At 41.6% G+C, this 18,588-nt stretch overlaps 1 protein-coding gene across 3 annotated transcripts in view; it reads left to right on the top strand.

Annotated features, from left to right (window-relative positions):
* slc22a15 (solute carrier family 22 member 15) overlaps window positions 1-16,061 on the top strand; it is a 120,527-nt gene extending 104,466 nt beyond the window's left edge. For all 3 annotated transcript variants that reach the window (XM_041210209.1, XM_041210208.1, XM_041210210.1), the window contains exons 10-12: window positions 5,004-5,076; window positions 10,974-11,138; window positions 12,596-16,061. In XM_041210209.1, coding sequence (XP_041066143.1) covers window positions 5,004-5,076; window positions 10,974-11,138; window positions 12,596-12,628 — 271 coding nt within the window. In that variant the 3' untranslated portion in view covers window positions 12,629-16,061. The remainder of the gene's footprint in view (window positions 1-5,003; window positions 5,077-10,973; window positions 11,139-12,595) is intronic.
* The last annotated feature ends 2,527 nt before the right edge of the window (window positions 16,062-18,588 follow it).

Raw genomic sequence — 18,588 nt, 5'->3', positions numbered from 1 at the left:
CTTGGCCAGCTCCAGCGTGATTGACAGTTGGCACTCAGACTTTATCATCCCTGAGCTCCATGGGGGGGAATGGCCTCCCAAAACAATTGAACACACTGACCCGTGCCAACACGGTACTCACCCTTCCTGAGTGCAGCAGGTCATTGAAGCGCTCCCGGCACTGCACCAAAGTGCGCCACACCAAGTGTATTGCGGCTGCTCACCTGGGCTGCCACCTCCTCCCATGCCCTGTTTGTGAAGTGCGGTGGCCTCCTTCTCCGACCACTGGGGACCCAGGTGTCCCTTCTGGCAGCAACTGCCTCCGGGCGGGCAGCGAGGCACTCATTGGACAAACAGGGCCGAGTGCCCAGCCGACCTCACCTCCTGCCTGGTCTCTACATCTCCATTTTCAGCCATGTCGCTGCTGCAACTGGGACTGCCTGCACCGTTTTTGAACCAGCCGCCAGGTCGCCATTGGATCCGGAGGCCAGAACGCCCCTACACCTGCCCGCCCCCACCTCGGAGGCTCGGCAGCTGTGTACACTCAGGGCTGGCCTTAATTGGCCCGCCAGTGTGAAATCATGGTCGGGACCCGATTGTGGGTGGTGGTCAGCTTCCCGACTGCTCTCCCCTGCCCCTGCCAAGTTCACCTGACAAGGGCAAAATTCTGTACATGCAGTTCTGGCTCACAGTAGCTATGTGGAACTCAGTGGTGAGCTAAAATCGTCGCTGTTTCTCGGTTGCCTCATTTTAACCATCACATATCTTCAATACAGAACAAAACTACTCCAATGGACAAAAGTTCTGCTACGTGGGGGCCTCACTGTCACAGTCATTACAGTAGTTTCTAATTAATTTATAGGGGCGATTTTAACCTCAGTTGCTGCTGGGAACACCATTCAAATCACTTCCAAAAGCTTGCCCACCTGTTCTAATCATGCACTTTTTTAGGTGGCTGAGGTACGTGCTCAAAGCAAATTGGCAGCTCAGAAGTATATACAAATCAGAGTCCTTCAATGTCATTAGGACCCTGACGTCGAAAAATTAGAAGTTCCAACTGAGTGCCTGACTCACTCACACCTCATGGGATTGTCTTTCTGGTTATCTAGTGGTGGTGATGTGTTACAGTTCACTCAGGAAGTCCAAATTTTGTGGCTGCATGCAAAAGCATGTTGTGGCCTGGAGCCCTGGACAGTGATGGTAGAGGCTTCAATTTACTTTCCATCACATGGCTGACCAGGAATCTCTCGCGCTCTTAACGCCTGCCATCGGCCTGTGTTGGAAGGATTTGTAGGTTGGTACACCTGTTTGGCTGCTTTATGAATGCACCTTCCTTGGCCATCAAATCTTGGGATGGGACTTGAAGCTGGAACTTCTGGCTCAGCAGCAGGGACGCTACCTACTGAGCCACAAGACCTCCCAGGAGCCATGTATGGGAGCATTATTTCAAGGGGTAGTTCAGGTGCAGGTGATTCATCTTTCAGGGATCAGAATGGCAGCTGGAGAAATAAGCTCCTTCTGTGAGTCCTGGAGTGCTGGAGGTGGCTGCATGTTCCACCAACAGATTGCAGAATGTTACAGAGATAGGGGTGAGGCTACGGAATGATTTGAAAACAAAGATGAGAATTTTGAAATTTAGACATTACTAGATTGGAAGGGTTGATGGGTGAATAGGATTTGGTGTGAGTAGGATACAGGCAGTAGAGTTTTGGATGAGCTTAAATTTATGGAGGGTGTCCATGTGAGACCAACTGGGAAAATGTTGGAATAATAAAGGCATGGATGAGGGTTTCAGCAGCAGATGAGCTGAGGCAGGGGTGAAGATGGGTGATGTTCCAGGAGCGGAAATAGGAAATCTTAGTGATGGTGTGGATATATGATCAGAAGATCATCATAGGGTCAAATACAATATCAAGGTTTTGAACAGGGATTCTGCTTCAGATAGTTGTCAGGGAGAGAATGGAATTGGTGGCTAGGAAATGGAATTTGTGGCGGAGACTGAAGACAATATTTGGTTGGAGGAAGTTTCTGCTCATCCAGTACTGGATATCGAGCAAGCAGTGTGACAAATCAGTGACGATGAAGGGGTTGAGAGAGATGGTTGTGAGGTGGTGCTAGGTGTCATTTGTGTTGACTTGCCTTTGGATGAAGTTGGCGAGGGGCAACATGTCGATGAGAAATAGGAAGGAGCCAAGGATGGATCCTTGGGGAAGTCCAGAGATAATGTTGGGAATAGAAGCTATTGCAGATGATTCTCTGAATAAAACGGCATAGATGAGAATGGAACCAGCTAAGTGCAGCCCCACCTAGCTGGAGGAGAGGCGTTGGAGGAGATGGTGTGGTCAATCATGTCAAAGGATGCAGACAGGTCAGGTCGAGAAGGATGAGGAGGGCAAGTTTATCACTGTCACATAGGACGTTATTTATTAAGGGCCGTTTTGGAACTTGAGCAGCGACAGAAACTTGGAGGGGTTCAGACATGGAGTTTTGGGAAAGGTGAGCATGGATTTTGGAGAAGATAACTGTGTCAGTAATGGCAAATATCCCACTTGAGGACAAGTGGAATGGAATTTATAGGGAGGGATCAGCAAAACCTGGGACTTGTTCCTGACTGACCTTTTCAGTTTACGGCGCTAAATAAGAGCCATGTCAGTAAAGAATGCAACCCTCTTTTTGTTAATTTAGTGCATGTAGGATGTACCCAAATTGTCTCAAAGAAAGATGATAAAAGAGAAAAAGTAAAAAAAAAATCAAGCTGATGGTGCATCTGTTGCAAGTAAAGAAGGCAATATCATTGTCCCCTTATTGCAATGGAGAAGTCAACTTCGTTGAAAAAAGATGAACAGTGAGGGAATTGTACTGTTCTGGGTATTCCAACTTGGACTTTGTTTCAGAACTTTTATTGAGAATAGATATCTGAGTGATGGGATGCCTGAGCGATGTTTTCCATGGACACACTGACAACGTCTCTGTGAATGGGTTATTGTAACCCTGAATCATAGTCAGTTGACTACTGGAGAATTACTGTCTGGTCTGCTTTCTTTTAATTTATCATGTTAATTTAAACACCAGGGTACATAGGCATCAGTTGCAACAATACTGAATCAGATCTTTAATGAGCTCATATTAGATGATCCAACATGAGTAGTCGGATATATCACACTCTACAATCCACTATGATGACAACATACAATGGTTCACTAAAAGCTATAAAAACAATTTACCTTTGATTTTACATTCCCATTTATACTGCCAATAAATCACAATACATCAAGACACATCAGAATAACAACATGGAACTAGCAAAATGAACTTAGATCCCCTCAGTCATATCCCTAACCATTCTGTTACCACAATTATATGATTCATTTAAGCTCTTTTAATCACTTTATTACTATAAACACAGTGACCAGACCAACATCTCTAGACAAGGTTTAATGACTTTCGTACATTCCTTCAACTCCTCATCCTTGCCTTTGGCCTGCTTCATTATGTTTCCTTGTTCAGAAGAAAGCTGTTTGAACCCATCATGTGCTGATCTGACAAACAAGCCAGGACAACTAAGTATACTGGTAGTGTGAACCCACATTCCCACATTCATCACATTTACCTCACCGTTAGACATTATAAATTTCCTCATCCATAGAAGCATGACCATTGTACAGTGACCAAATTTGCACTAAGTACAAGCTGGTTTGATTCTGAAACAGATAGTGTCTGTACAGCTTCTTGTTCTTCAAATGCATGGCCGTTAGTAAATAAGTGAGATTTTTCTTAAGGAATTCAATCATCTGCTTCACACTACAGAGGAGTGGGAAGTAGGAACTGAAGACAGAAAAATCCCAGAGTGATCAGGGCATTTTGTTTCTGAAGTGGCTCAGCAGTAGCACCATGTTGCCTCCACTAACTATTCTGAATAATTTTGAGTGGGAAACCAGTTCTCCAGCTGCATTTGCAATCCAGCTTGGTTGTGTGCTGCAAGAAAGCAGTGTCCTCCACAAGTCTATAGAAAATGCTAATACGAATATTAAATGATAAAACTGTCTAGCTTGCACTCATGGTCAGAGCTTTCATTAATGGTCATGATGGAACGTTCTAGTGATGTTTATTTTCTCCCCCACCCCCCAACCCCTAGTGCTTACACAGTGGCTTCTCCTTCTGGAGACTGGGATGGGAATTAAAGGGTCAGTTTGAGACCCTATCATCTCAGCAGCCGAGGGGTGAGAAGGGCCAAGTTCAAAGAACCTTGGAATGGATTGAATCACTTGGCGCTAATTCTTTGATTCATACATCTTGTTGAGCACAAGCGGGGGGGTCACAGAGCTGTTGAATTCACCCTTAAAAATGTCCTTTATGCAGCAGGCTACATTTTCCACTACCTCCCAGTGGTTCAAAATAGCATTCTGGTTTTTTTCCTCGTTTGCCATGAACAACTTTTTAAGCAACAATTCCTGTAGACCAGGTTTCACTGAGAAGTTTCTTTCTTGGGGTTCAATTTCTGCAGATTATTGCATTCAGATTACCATTTCTTTAACCCACCTGTCAGTCTTTAAACTTTCTTCATGTAGCTTACACTGGGGAAGGACTTGTTAAAAAGTGGAGTGGTACCAGATTGGGAGTGTAGTAATTCAGAAGGAGTCTGTATATATTCGGAGTTTGTGAAGAGGGAATGTGGGAGGGCTGGGGAGACATTCTCATTTCGAAGAACCTAGAAATCCAATCTATAATGTGCAGGTTGGGCTAGCTTTAGGCTAGTTTAGCTAGCTTTTCATTCCATACAGGGAGCAAAGCCTAACTGTCCGAAACATAATCCACAGTAAGTATCGGTGCGTGAACAGAAATATAAATTACTGATCAGCTGAGATTCTGAAGCCAGAAAATTGATGTCTTGCCCTCCAGGTTGTGAGATTTTGCCCGTGGGGGAGGGCAGTGGTTTCTACTATCTGATATGCAGTTGACCTCTGAAAGTTTGTAGGGTTTGATTTTTAAGCCTGTACTGAACTGATGTGGTTTCTTTCATACAGGAATGCTGGATTAGGAATATGCTCGATGTCATGCAGAGTCGGTGGGATTCTGGCTCCATTTGTACCATCTCTGGTTAGTCTCAATTTTCTTTTTCAGCAGATGTTGCCTTGAACCTGCTCTGTGGGATCTCACTATATAGGCTTTCAACTCAATTGCATAAATTTTTTTTTCAATAAATGGGTTAGTGTTTAGGCCTCAGCTGGAGTATTCTGTCTAATCCTGGGCACGGCACTTCAGGAAAGATGCCAAGGCCTTAGGGAGGATGCAGAGGAGATTTATTAGAATGATAATAGAGATGAGGGACTTCAGGAATGTGGAGATACCATAAGAAAGCTGAGATTGTTCTTGTTAGGGTAGAAAGGTTAAAGGGAGATTTGATAGAGCTGATCAAAATTATGAAATACTTTGATAACATAGATAGGGAGAAACTGTTTTCGCTGCAGGAGAATTGATAACCAGGACGCACAGATTTAATTCACAAAAGAACCAGGAGTAAAAAATGGAATTCTTATATAATGCAGAAGGCTGTTGAAATCCAGAATGTGCTGCCTGAAAGGTTGCTAAATTTCAAAAGGAAATTGGATTAATACTTGAAAAGGAAAAACTTGCAGGGTTATGGGGAAAGAGAAAGGGAGTGGGATTAATGTGCAACTGTTTCAAAGAGATGGTGCAGACACAGTGACCCAAATGGTCTATTGTAAGTTTCTGTGATTCTATGATTGTGAAGTTGCAAAGAAAAGCATTCGGTTCACACTCATTTATGCCACAGAGTGATTTCACAGACCTTTTGTGAGGTGCACACTCTGATGCAGTTTTCTTATTGACTGGAGATATGTTAATATCAGGAAAAGTTAATCATTGTACATTAAATGCTGCTGTTTAATCAGATAATGTAATTTAGTGTAAATCTCAAGCGGTTTATTCCACCTGAACACTTGATGCTTGAGAGCAGATTTATTTCGCTCCCACTTGCAGTTTAATTTAAAAAGAAAATCCATGGATTCATGACAGTGTTGCTTATTAACTAGGCTATTATCTGTAGAAGGCTCTGTTCCCTCTCAACAATGTGTCCCTGACCAGTGTTGTTGGGCAGCAAGTTTTATTCAGTTGATAAGTGCCTGTGGTATATTTGTCCAGTGATCATTTCTGGATTCCACAAGGAAAATAATTTTTTTTGTGATCTCTGGCTTAATTATTTTTCTAAAGACCCTTGTAACACCACTGATGTAATATCTCATTGTTGCATTGTTTGAGGAATGTCCCCTCTAAAGCATTAGCATCAGAATTATTTCCCAATTATAATCATACAGAGTGATCTGGTAAACAATATTGTAGTAGCTGTGACCTTCAGCATGTTTACATTAATTAAATCTCAGTCCCAGGACCAGATGCTTTCCGTCCCTGGGTTTTAAAGGAAGTAGGTGAGAACATTGTGAATGCCTGAACTATAATCTTCCAAAGTTATCTTGGATTGCAAAATTGCTCATGTCACTCTGCTGTTTAAGAAAACTGACAGGGAAACCAGGAAATTATAGACCCAAGTAGCCTAACATATGTTGTCAGGAAATTGCTAGAGTTTGCACTGAAGGATAGGGTGACTGAACACCTTGAAAATTTTCAGCTGATCAGAGAGAGCCATTATGGATATGTAAAGGCTAGGTCATGCCTGAGAGCTTGATTTTATTTTTTGAAGAAATTACCTAAGTAGTGGGTGGGAGTACTTATGGGTGTTATTTATCTGCATTTTCAGAAGCCATTTGATAAAGTCCCTCATGAGAAACTCGTGGAATTAGCTCGTGGAATTGAGGGTAAATTATTGCCTTGGTTAAGAACGTGGCTGAGTGGCAGGAGACAGAGAAGGGATGATGGGCAGGTACTCTAGTTGCAGAATGTGACCAGTGGTGTTCCACAAGGATCTGTATTGAGGCTTCAACCAGTAACTCTATTAAATAATAACTCACATGTTGGGATAGAAAGCCACATACTTGAATTTGCCAGTGACATAAGATAGATTGTAAGCAGTGCTGAAGGAAACATAAAATTACAGAGATATTAATAGATTAAGTATGTGGGTAAAACTGTCACAAATAGATTTCAATGTAGGCAAATGTGATTTCATCCACTTTGGATCTAAAAATGATAGAACAGAGCACTTTCTGAATGGTGAAAAGCTTGAAGCATTGGTGTTCCAAAGGGACTTGGGGCCGTAACCTCCGACTAGCATCGGAAAGTGCTTTACCACAGGAATTAGAAGAAATAAATACCCACTTAGCTGGTCTTGAAAATTACGTTGCTAGTTCATTTCACCAGAGCTGCTTGGTGCCAGTATCGAAAGGCTCCTTGTAGGCCCTAGTGAAGTGCGGCTCTAGCATATTCAAGGAGGCCATACCCCCTTTTTTACAGTACTTGTTGCCATAAAACAGGTAAGTTTAAAGGGGTAGGGAATTTGACAGGCTAGGGCAAAGGCATAGGATTTGTGGGTGCTGGTTGGATGTCCGGTTGGGGTGGGTTGGGTTGGGTCGGTTGGGGTGTGTTGGTGAGAGGGTCATGGGGGTGGTCAGTAGGAGGCGCTGGGGGGGGCGTCGGTCTCAAGTCCAGGGGTTTTGAGGGCCGGCGGGGGTGGGGGGGGGAGTTCGGTCGGGGGTTTGGAGGGTGATTGGTTGGAGGCCTGGGGTGGGGTAGGGATTGCTGAGGGGGTCAGTCTAGGTCTTTACAATAGTTACTCAGAAGTTAGAAGAGGTTTTAATTCTAACTTTTTCTGAGTAACTATTGGTATAACCCCAGCGGAACCATCCGAAGTTTATGATTTAAACCACATTTTCAGATGATTCCCCACGCAGCACAATTGTCCAGAGGAAATGTGCACTTTGGGCAATTGCTGTTCAAACCCTTACCTGGGAACTTTGCAGAGGGATCCTCCAGCGTACCCCCAACCCCCCAAATCCAACGCTATGGAGCTTGGAAGTTAAACGTCCTTGTGATCTTGGTACATAGATCATTAAAATATCATGAACAGATACAGAAAAAAAATTAAAAGGCTAATGGAATGCCTTTATATTAAAGCATTACAATACAATATAGGGGGGGGTAGAAGTGATACTTCAGCCATGCAGAACCCTGGGTAGATCACAACTGGAGTACTATAACATAGGAAATAGGAGCAGGACTACAACATAATGCCCCTTGAGCCTCATCCCCCATTCAGTACCATGATGGGTGACCTTTTGCCTCAACTCCATTTTGCTATCCGCTCCCCATAATCCCTTGATTCCCTGAGAGATCAACAATCTATTCCAGCCTTGAATATACCATTAAAGATGGAGAATCAATAACCCTCAGGTAGAAAGTTCCAAAGATCCACAAGAAGAAACTTCACCTCATCTCAGTCTTAAATGATCAGCCCCTTATCCTGGTTCCCAAGCCAGGGGAAACAAGCTCTGTGTCTACCCATTCAAAATTTTCTGTGTTTCAATGAGATCACCTCACATCCTTTAAAACTCCAGAGACTATAGGCCCAATTTACTCTCATCATAAAACAATCCTTTCATCTCAGGAACCTAGTGAACCTCTGCTGTACTGCTTCTCATGTAACTATATCTTTAGATATAGAGATCATAATGCAGCCAGCGTGGTCTTATGATAGCTCTGTACAATCCTAGCAAGACTTCCTTATTCTTGTAATCCACTTGCAATAAAGACCAACATGCCATTTGCTTCCCTGCTTGCTTGCTGCACCTGCATGCTAACTTTCTGTTCTGTTCCCTCCTTGAAACTATTCCACTCCTCAGTCAACCCCAACACCCCTTCCCTTTTCTATGGCACCTTTCCATAAAAGCGCAGGAGATGCAATGCCTGCCCATTTAACTCCTCCCTTCCCACCATCCAACACCCTAAACACTCCTTCCAAGTGAAACAGTGATTTACTTGTACTTCTTTCAATTTAGTATACAGTATTTACTGCTCACAATTTGGTCCCTTCTACATTGGGGAGACTAAACCCAGACTCGGTTCATTCTTCAAGCATGACCCTGAGCTTCCTGTCACTTGTTATTTCAATTCTCCACCATAATCCCACTCTGAACTTTCTGTCCTTGGCTTGCTGCAGTGTTCCATTGAAACTCAACACAAGCTCGGAGAGCAGCACCTCATCTTTTAACTCTCACTTTACAGCCTTCAATGTTGAGTTCAATAATTTTAGATCATAATTGCTCCATGGTCTTTTTGTTCTCTTTTTGTTGGTTTGGTTTTCTTCTCATTTATTCCTCTATTTTGCATTAGAACAGTTGCTATCCAGCCATTCACACCTCACCTAGACTCACCTTTTGATTCTTTACTGAATTGATTACTATCCCTTTTAGCTTTTGTAACAAAACCTTTTGTCATTTAATCACTCCTGCCTTCCACCTTATTACAGAACTTCCCTTTTGTTGTTCTTCCCCTCCCCTTTCACTTCTCAAATCCTGTTGGATTTCTAACTTTCCTCAGTTCTGATGAAAGGTCACAGACCTGAAACGTTAACTGTGTTTTTCTCTTCACAGAAGCTGTCTGACCTGACCACTTCCAGCATTTTTGTTTTTATTGTTCAGTTTCCGTGTTTTTGTACAAGTACACCCAAGTCCCTCTGGACATCAACATTTATAAGATTCACATCTTTCAAAAAAAACCTGTTCTATTCTTACTATCAAAGAGAATAACCTCACTGTTACCCACATTATGCTCCATCTGTCATCTTGTTGCCCACTCACATAACCTGCCTATATCTCTTTGTAGCCTCTTGTGTCCTCAGCTTACATTCTACCGAGCTTTGTATTGTCAGCAACCTTGAATAAACAACTCTGTCTTTTTATCTGAGTTGTTAATATGGAGAGTTCTAAACACCACACCTTACAGAGGATATATTGACCTTGGAGGGAGTGTAGCATAGATTTACCAGAATGATATCTGGACTCCAAGGGTTAAAATATGAGGGGAGATGATTGAAACTAGTGTTGTATTCCGTAAAGTTCAGAAGGTTAACCAGTGATTTGATTGAAGACTTCAAGATATTAATGGAAACAGGATGGATAGCGAGAAACTATTTCTGTTGGTTGAGTTTTGGACTAGGGGCTATAGTGTAAAAATTAGAGCCAGACTTTTCATGGGTGAAATTAGGAAAGACTTTTACACATTAAGGATGAATTTTGTCAGGGCGGCAGTGGTCCCAACAACATGCCAGAAAGTAGCAAATCTGCCTTGATTGTTTTGGAGAGCCAAGACCGGAAGAAGCCCTTAAGTTGCCCTTAACTGGTCACTTAAGGGCCTGAAATGACCTCTGGGCAGTAAGGAAGGCCGTTCTCTGCCTTCCCTGTCACTGATGGAATTCCATGGCGTCAGAACCTCGATGGATATCCCCATCCCCACACCCTTCCCTCCCTATCCTCTGGCCACATCTACCCCTGCTTTCAAGAGCTCCACTAAATTCTGCCCAAAGGGTGGTGGAAATTTGGAATTCTCTTTTGCAAATGGCCATTAATGCTAGATTAGTTGTCAATTTTAAATACGAAATTGATAGATTTTTGTTAATCAAAGATGGGTATAAGGAACAAAACAAAAACAGAATTACCTGGAAAAACTCAGCAGGTCCGGCAGCATCGGCGGAGAAGAAAAGAGCCGACGCTTCGAGTCCTCATGACCCTTCTGTCGAAGGGTCATGAGGACTCGAAGCGTCGGCTCTTTTCTTCTCCGCCGATGCTGCCGGACCTGCTGAGTTTTTCCAGGTAATTCTGTTTTTGTTTTGGATTTCCAGCATCCGCAGTTTTTTTGTTTTTATCTTATGGGTATAAGGAGATAGGTTGCAGATCCCCCATGATCTCACTGAATGGAGGAACAGACTCAAGAGGGTAAATGGCTTGCCCCTGTTTTATGTTGCTGTCTTCCCTTAATGCTATGCATTCCAGCGTGTATTGAGGTTAGGTTTCTTATGTTAACAGAGGTATCTGAATCCATCAATGCCGTTCATTGTGTTTGGGATCGCCGGAATGTCAGGGGGATTCCTGGGACTCCTCCTTCCAGAAACATTAAATAAACCAATTGCCGAGTCAATAGAGGACCTTCACACTCCAGCCTACCAGAGACTTGAAGACAAAAGAAAAAAGGTGAGTTCATGTTTATATTTGTGCCTTTTTTTGTCAAATTTTTGATGAAGTGGAACGTTCTTTTCTTGCTGCCTCTGGGTCTAATCTGTTCATTTTATTCTCAACACAGTGCAGAAGATCATGGAATTTCAAGTGCTAGTTGCATCCAGCAGATATGAATTTCTGTGATCTTTGATGCTGTTTTGAAAAATGGTGTGCTGGAAGCTGACCTCATCTACAAAACTGGGCACGCCCCCAAATCGAATTAATCACAATGGCAGGTTTCCACTAAATGTGCCCATTTTAGGGCTCTTCAGGAGGCTTTTAAAACTTTTAGGTGCAAGGTCACCAAAGGGGATTTTTTAAAGCTTTTAAATATTAAAAAAGCTTAGAAATTAACTCCTGCATGTAAATTAAATTGTATAGTTTTTAAAGTAATTTCCAATGATTTAAAATTGCACTAGTCACAAATGATGGACTTGACACTATTATTAATGCTTGTTTTTGGTGATAAACTTGTTTTTAGCTGTATTAATCCAACTGCACAGCTTACTATTTTAAAATATATCAATGAATATTTTCAGTGTGAGAATAAAAGGAAAACTACATTCTAAAACGCTCCTCGATTGCACTGGCCCATGGAAGATTTTACTTCTGCTATTATACAAATGAGCTTGAGCGGAAACCTGAGCAAAGAATTCAAATCTGAAAACTAGTGCTCTTTTGAAGACAATTTATGCCCTGATTATCAATTGTGCCTAAAGAGGAAACTCTACTTTTTTTTGTTTACATGCAATTGTGAAATGTTTGAACAGTATATTAAAGGCTTTCTTGACATTAATTGAAATTTGATTTTGCAGATTTTTCCCCTCAATAATGTCAAAAGTTACCTGTTTATTGACATTTAAATTAAATTCAGTCTAAATTTTCGCACTATTATAGGTCAGGTATTGGCAATCCCACACTGCTTGCCTGTATCCTGATGCGCAGTAAGTTCTCTTTGAATGTTGGTACCCCATCCAGCAATGCCACGATTTTAAAATTCACATCCTTGTGTTCAAATCCCTCCATAGTGTTGCCCTTCCCTATATCTGTACCCTCTAGCTGTCCTTTGAGATCCCTGCACTTTTCCAATTCTGGCCTCTTGTACACCCCTGATTTACTTTGCTCCACCATTGGTGGCCGTTCCTTCAATTGCCTATGTCCTGAACTCTGGAATTCCCTTCCTAAACCTATCTACCTCTCTACTTCTCTCTAAAACATTCCTAAAAACCTATCTTTTGGTCACCGTACTAATATCATTTTTTGTGGTTCAGTGCCAAATTTGTTTGATGACACCCCTGTGAAGCACCTTGGGATGTTTTATTACATTGAAGATACTCTATGAATGCATGTTGTAATAGTGAAGCAATGATTTTAAACTTTTCATATTCTGGTTTGTGATTGATTTGTCAATATATTTTCCATTAATTTGACAGGGAGTTGGATCACAGGAAAGCACTCAGTCATGAAGATCGGAGGCTTAGCAAAGAACCATTCAGACTGAAAGGATGATCCAATGGGTGTAAGGACAGTGTTTTGAGATGAGGCCTCAGCATTGCAAGGAGAAATTGTAGAAGATGCTACAAGAAGTTATGTAACCAATTCAAAGAGACTTGGAAATGGTGCTTTTTAAGATTAGCTGGTTTCAAGGTGACAAACGTGCAGCTAGTGGCTAAGGAAAGACTTATTTAAGCTAGAAAGATTTACCTCAGTTATTCATTTCCCAACATCTGTTGGGTAACAAGGAACTGAGAATTCCTATTGTTTACATTTCTAATTGTACAGTTTTGCAAGTATTTTTACCTTTGACCTGCCATTTAAAGTATAATAGAGTTGTATTACCTGAAGGATATCATCTCTTTCACCAGATTTTGATACATTAGTTTTATTGACAAACCATCACTTTCGTAAGATCTTAGGAATCAAGTTATGATGTTCAACATATAACTTCAAAAACCTGGGAGCTAAGCTCCACTAACGTTTTAATACAACTTACATTATAATGGAGAGCCTTATAATGAGTTGTATGTATTGGACATACTTTTATCTCTCTGAAGGGTCTCTATTTAGACACTTGTCATTTCTTAAGGACCACTTTCTAAAAGGTCTCTGTTTTTCCATTTATTCTGCTCTGCTTCAGTCTAGCACTTCTGTATTAAGGAGCCCTAAATGCTACAGCTTTGTATTTAAGAGGAGAATGATCCAGGATAAAATGATTTAATCTTGTAGGTGCAATATGTGTCATAGCATCTTATCCATTCCTTTGCTGTTTGAGTTTGTGGTTATGTCGCGTCATGCCGATTGGATCGTGACTTCCAATTCTAATGACTTCTTGTTCCAAGAACAAGACCAAGAGATAAATCTGTAAACTATCAATTAAATCTTTTCAACTATATTTTATTTCGAACCATAAGCCATCCATATTTTGGCTGTGTTGTTCCACTTTGCCTTCAGTGCACTGTGCACACTACCTTGTGATACCTTTCCACAGGCGTCTTTTTGGGTGTCAATTGTATTTTAATAGCTTTGCTAATGGTCCATGTTTCATGTGCAGTATTTATCATAGAAACTTATGTTAAATGTTTATTCTGCAGCATTTAACTGCAGTTGAATGACACCATCCTGCAATAGGATGCTGACTCCCTTCAGTGTTATCTATGATTGACTGAAAACATTTTCAACCCACTGTTCCCATTACCTGTGTTGTGCATTTTCCTCTGAGGTTTGATGGAAAGGAGGTGGTCTGAGAGTTTGGTCCACAATCAACAGACATACATAGACGACACAGGGAACTGTTTATACAGAAAGGAAAGCCTAACCTGTTCTTGCATGTTCTGCCCATGATGCATTGTAGAACATTTCAGCTTCTCTGTTTGAGAGGTGTGCGGACACCGAATGGTGAAACTCCTCCATGTTCGGACTATGGCAGATGGATCCAGTGACCAAGCCTCCCTGCATCCCAACTTGGTCATGTAGACCCAGTGACCAAACTCCTCCTCCTCTTCGTCTCCTCCACCCCCCCCCCCCCCCCCCCCCCCCCCCCTGCCAAACCTCTGACTTGGACCTATGGATCTAGTGACTAAAACTGCCTCCCCATCCTGACTCTGGCAGTGACCAAACTGCTCCACATTCTGACTCTGGATCCAGTGACCAAGCTCCTCCACCTCCCCAGTCTGGCAGGCAGATCCAGTGATCAGACTACATTTATCCCCCACCTGCACCTCCCCGAACACTTCACTAGCTCTGGTAGGATGATCTGGTGACCAGACTATCCCCACTCAGGTGGAACCGGTGATCAAATTCTACCCCTTCAAATTGCCTCCAGCAGAATGATCCAATTGGATTGAAGGGAAGCTGTGTATTCACATAGATGCAGTCTACTTGTTATTCAATGCTACTTCACTCAATCTGATTATATGCACTAACTCCCTTGCTTGCTGTATCATTTCCATTACATAATGCCATTTCCTTTTTGTTTTTTTAATATAGTTCATGCTTCCTCCATTTTTGTAAAGCACAGGAAGGACTTTGAGTAATCAGGAGTAGAATCTATGGGATTTCTGGCAAGAACCTTTCTCAGCTTTTATTTTTTAAAAAGTCATAATGATCTTGAAAAGAGAATGTAAGAACGTGCAAGAGAAGAAAAGATTTTAAGCTCAAAAGCAGTAGAAATATAGAGGAAGAGTGAGAGTGGGAAATCTCAGACTATATAGCTGATCCCAACTTGGGGAGACAATAGGAGGTGACAGATGCTCTAGGAAGAGGGGAAATTAGCCATGGTTCCTGATCCTGGTCGCTATCCAGTGACTCCCATTGAAAAGTGCACAAGTGGACATTAGACGTGGTCAGGAATCAGGCTTAGTTGTGATGCCATTTGCGAATGATGCTCAACCGTTTGAGCTAATTGTTGAGGAATATTTTCTTGAGATCTACTTGGATGGGGAGGTGGAAGGCTGCTGGACCTGATAACGCTGTAGTCCAAGAATCAACCTCTCCAGGATTGGACAGAGGAGCAATAGGGAGGAATTTGGTTTCAAAACAAGGAGAAGAATCAGGTTGGAATTAATAGGATGGAGTGTGATGTCAAGTTTGATAAAAGTGGGACAATTGGATTAGGAGGAAAAGTAGGCCATCTTTTCTTATTTAAATGTAATTTTGCAGATACCTATTTCAGTAGTTTAGAGTAAATGCTATTGTATTAAATATACTGTGTGATCTTATTACTGGCAATTATGTTTGTTTCAGTGTCCGCGTAGGAGCTGAAAACAAATACCTGTCATCCGTGAGAAGCAGGATGTTTCCCTGCATCTCTCGGCACATTAAAGTTAGAACATGAAGCACATCCAATTGTCTAGCAGAGAACATTCCATTCCGTCAGCGGTTAGCCATTTACCTCTGTAATGTGCAGCTGTGTAGAAACAGTAATGCTGTATATATACTGTACTGGGCCTTGTGCTCAAAATGCGGGCTGTCACTTTTTGTTTCTTGCCTGGGATCTATGTGCAAGGGAGACATTAACCAAATTAACCAACAAAGATCTCCACACCCCTGACCAGCAACAATCCAGAGCTTGCCTTGCAACAGGGTAGGGGTGGATTTTCAACTGGCTGTCTGCATATAAAACTGGCCCCTCACAGACCAATGGCAAGCTGAAAATTTCTCTCACTGATGTCACTAGTAATTTAAATGGTCTGACAATTTCATGTCCTCCTGTTTCAATGCTATTGTGTATTTTTTTGTTTGACTAGTTCTTGTAAATGTGACATTTTCACATTCAGTTTTGTGAGCTTGGTGTCAGTTAACCAGATTGCTTTGTATTTCATTTTTACATGGTGAAAATCTGCCACACGTGTAACTGTACCATGAAATGTGACACCAAATATAATAAGAAATGCCCCCTGAGCTGCTGTTACGTTCACTTATTTTCTCATTGTTCATTGCGTCAGTATTTTCAAAGAGAGAGGACAAACTCTTGTTATGAATTTGTAATATGTAGCTAGTGTGTGGCGGTGGCAAATGCATGAACTGGGTATAATTTGAAAAGCTGCTGTAGACTTTGTAGTTTAGATTTTTTTATGAAATCTCTCTTTTTAATGAGCTTGGTTGATTAATTAAAGTAATCAAGCACTTGCATTTATATACTGCTTTTAATGACCCAGGACATTCCAAATTGCTTACAAATAATGAAATATATTTGAAGTGTAACTACTGTAATATAGACAAAGTAGCAGCCAATTTTCACACAGCAAGATCCCACAAACAGCAATGTGATAATTAGCAGATAATCTATTTCATTAATTTTGGCTGAGGGGTAAACTTTGGCTAGGTCACTGGGGAGAACTCCCTGCTTTTCTTTGAAATAGTGTAATGGGATCTTATATGTCCGCTTGAGAGTGCTTACAGGGCCTTGATTTGACATCAGCAATGCAGTATTTCCTCCGTACTGTACTTAGCTTAAATTTTTGTGATCAAGTTTCTGGAGTGGGACTTGAACCCACGGCTTTCTGACTCAGGCCAGAGTGCTACCCATGAACTGTGGCTAAAACACCTTGCCCTTTAATTGTGTGTTTTAACACACGGTTTTGTTGCAGTGACTATGCCATTTGCAGTGCATCAACTTACAACACACAACTGCTGCTGGTTACAGGGTTAATTGAAGGTTGCAGTAATGTTACTGGCTCAGCGCTGAGCTTGGGAAAGGCTGCTATCTTGCATCATTATGCTCCAGGACCACCTTTGCCACCATCATAGCAGGATGAGGCAAATACTAGATTTGTGATAGTGTGAACTTCTTAATAGAAAAGGTTTTTTGAAAATATTTAAATTGATATGCTAGATGGAACGATGATGCTATTCCGTTCTGTCCTCTATTTACAAGCTGTAGTATGTCAGTTGCAGAGTAAACTTGCCAGACAATATAACTCTCTAGCTTATTAGGTGTAGATGTGTGACACCTGCAATACAGGATCTCGTGAAACCTTGTTTTCAAGGATATTGTAGGTCTCCAGCCTACAACTGCTCTGCCCCACTACCCTGTCCCTGCATTCCTCCAATTCTGTCTTTTGGTACCTCCTCAGTTTTAATTGTTTCACCATTGACGGCCAAGCCTTCAGCTGCCTCGGTCCTAGACTTTGGAATTCCCTCCCACAAACCTCTGCCTCTTGCTGCACCTCTAAGATGACCCTTAAAAACTACCTCTTGACCAAACTTTTGGTCATCTTTTTGTCTCCTATGTGAATTGGTGTCAAGTTTTGTTTGTTTAACATTCCTGTGGAAATTCTTTGGGATGTTTTTCTGCACTAGAGGCGTTATATAAATACAAGCTGCTGAATTAAATATGCACATTGCATGACTTAGCAGTTTCACAATAAGGGCTTAATTCTATTTGGATTTATAAAATTGAGACCCTTTTAGGCTCCTATTCACCATTGTATAATATCCTGACCCTGAGGCACACTTTGAAGACACTTTCTGTTTGCCAAGAGCAAAGAGAAGGATCCTCCCTTTCAACCATTAAAACCACTTCATTTTAAGAAATAATCAAATGTTTGAAGTTTTTGAATTGTTCTCTTTATTGGAGAAAACCTGGAGCTTTGAAGAGATTAATTAAACTATGTTGGACAGTCTTTAGATCCTTTATATACCTTTACGACAAAGAAAATGCATTGTAAGTATGCAGCTATCCTGTCAGATCCAGAGGGTAGAGGAGAGAAAGAGAAATCATGCACTCTTACTGCACAGAAGGAAGCTGTTGTGTACCTGTGCTGGCTCTTTGAAAGAGCTATCCAATTAGGCCTGCTCCTCCACTCTTTCCTAGCCCTGTAAATTTCTCCTTTTCCTATTCCCTTCCCAAAGTTATGAGGCAATGCCACTTTATTTTTGAAAATATGATTTTTCAACTTTATATAGTTTGAACTGACACACAGCAAACTGCTTAAAAATGCAAGGCCACATTCTAAGCTGAAGGTGAGAAACAAATCATCTTCAGGGGAGTGTGAAGAGAGACCTTTCCTATAATTCAGATACCCTTCGAAACTCATAACTGTCTAAGGAAGAGACATTAAAAATGCAAAGTACCAGATATTGAAACAATAGATGCCACAGAGAGATGCACCCAAAACCTCTTGGAAATACACAATGGGTGAAATAGTTCAAGGCAAGGCTACTAGCCACTGGAGAGAGAATGCAAGTGTCACAGGTGGAGGAAACAAGCTGAGAGCTGCTCTCTCTTTTGGAATAAGTATGTTGCCCGGTTTGAGAAGCCAACTCTACCAGAAACCCACAAGCAAACCAAAATCTCGTAATACTTGCAGCATCTTCTACGTCTGACTGCATCCAAGAATCTAGCAAACCTAAATCGGCCGCAGCGTTTAAAATCTATGCCTCAAGGACAATCAAAGGACATTTGACCATATATACTTTTCCATTT

The sequence above is a fragment of the Carcharodon carcharias genome, chromosome 17 (genome assembly GCF_017639515.1).
Source record: "Carcharodon carcharias isolate sCarCar2 chromosome 17, sCarCar2.pri, whole genome shotgun sequence".
Taxonomy (NCBI): Eukaryota; Metazoa; Chordata; class Chondrichthyes; order Lamniformes; family Lamnidae; genus Carcharodon; species Carcharodon carcharias.
The sequence above is the reverse complement of the archived record's forward strand: the minus strand, read 5'-3'. Positions and strand labels throughout refer to the sequence as shown.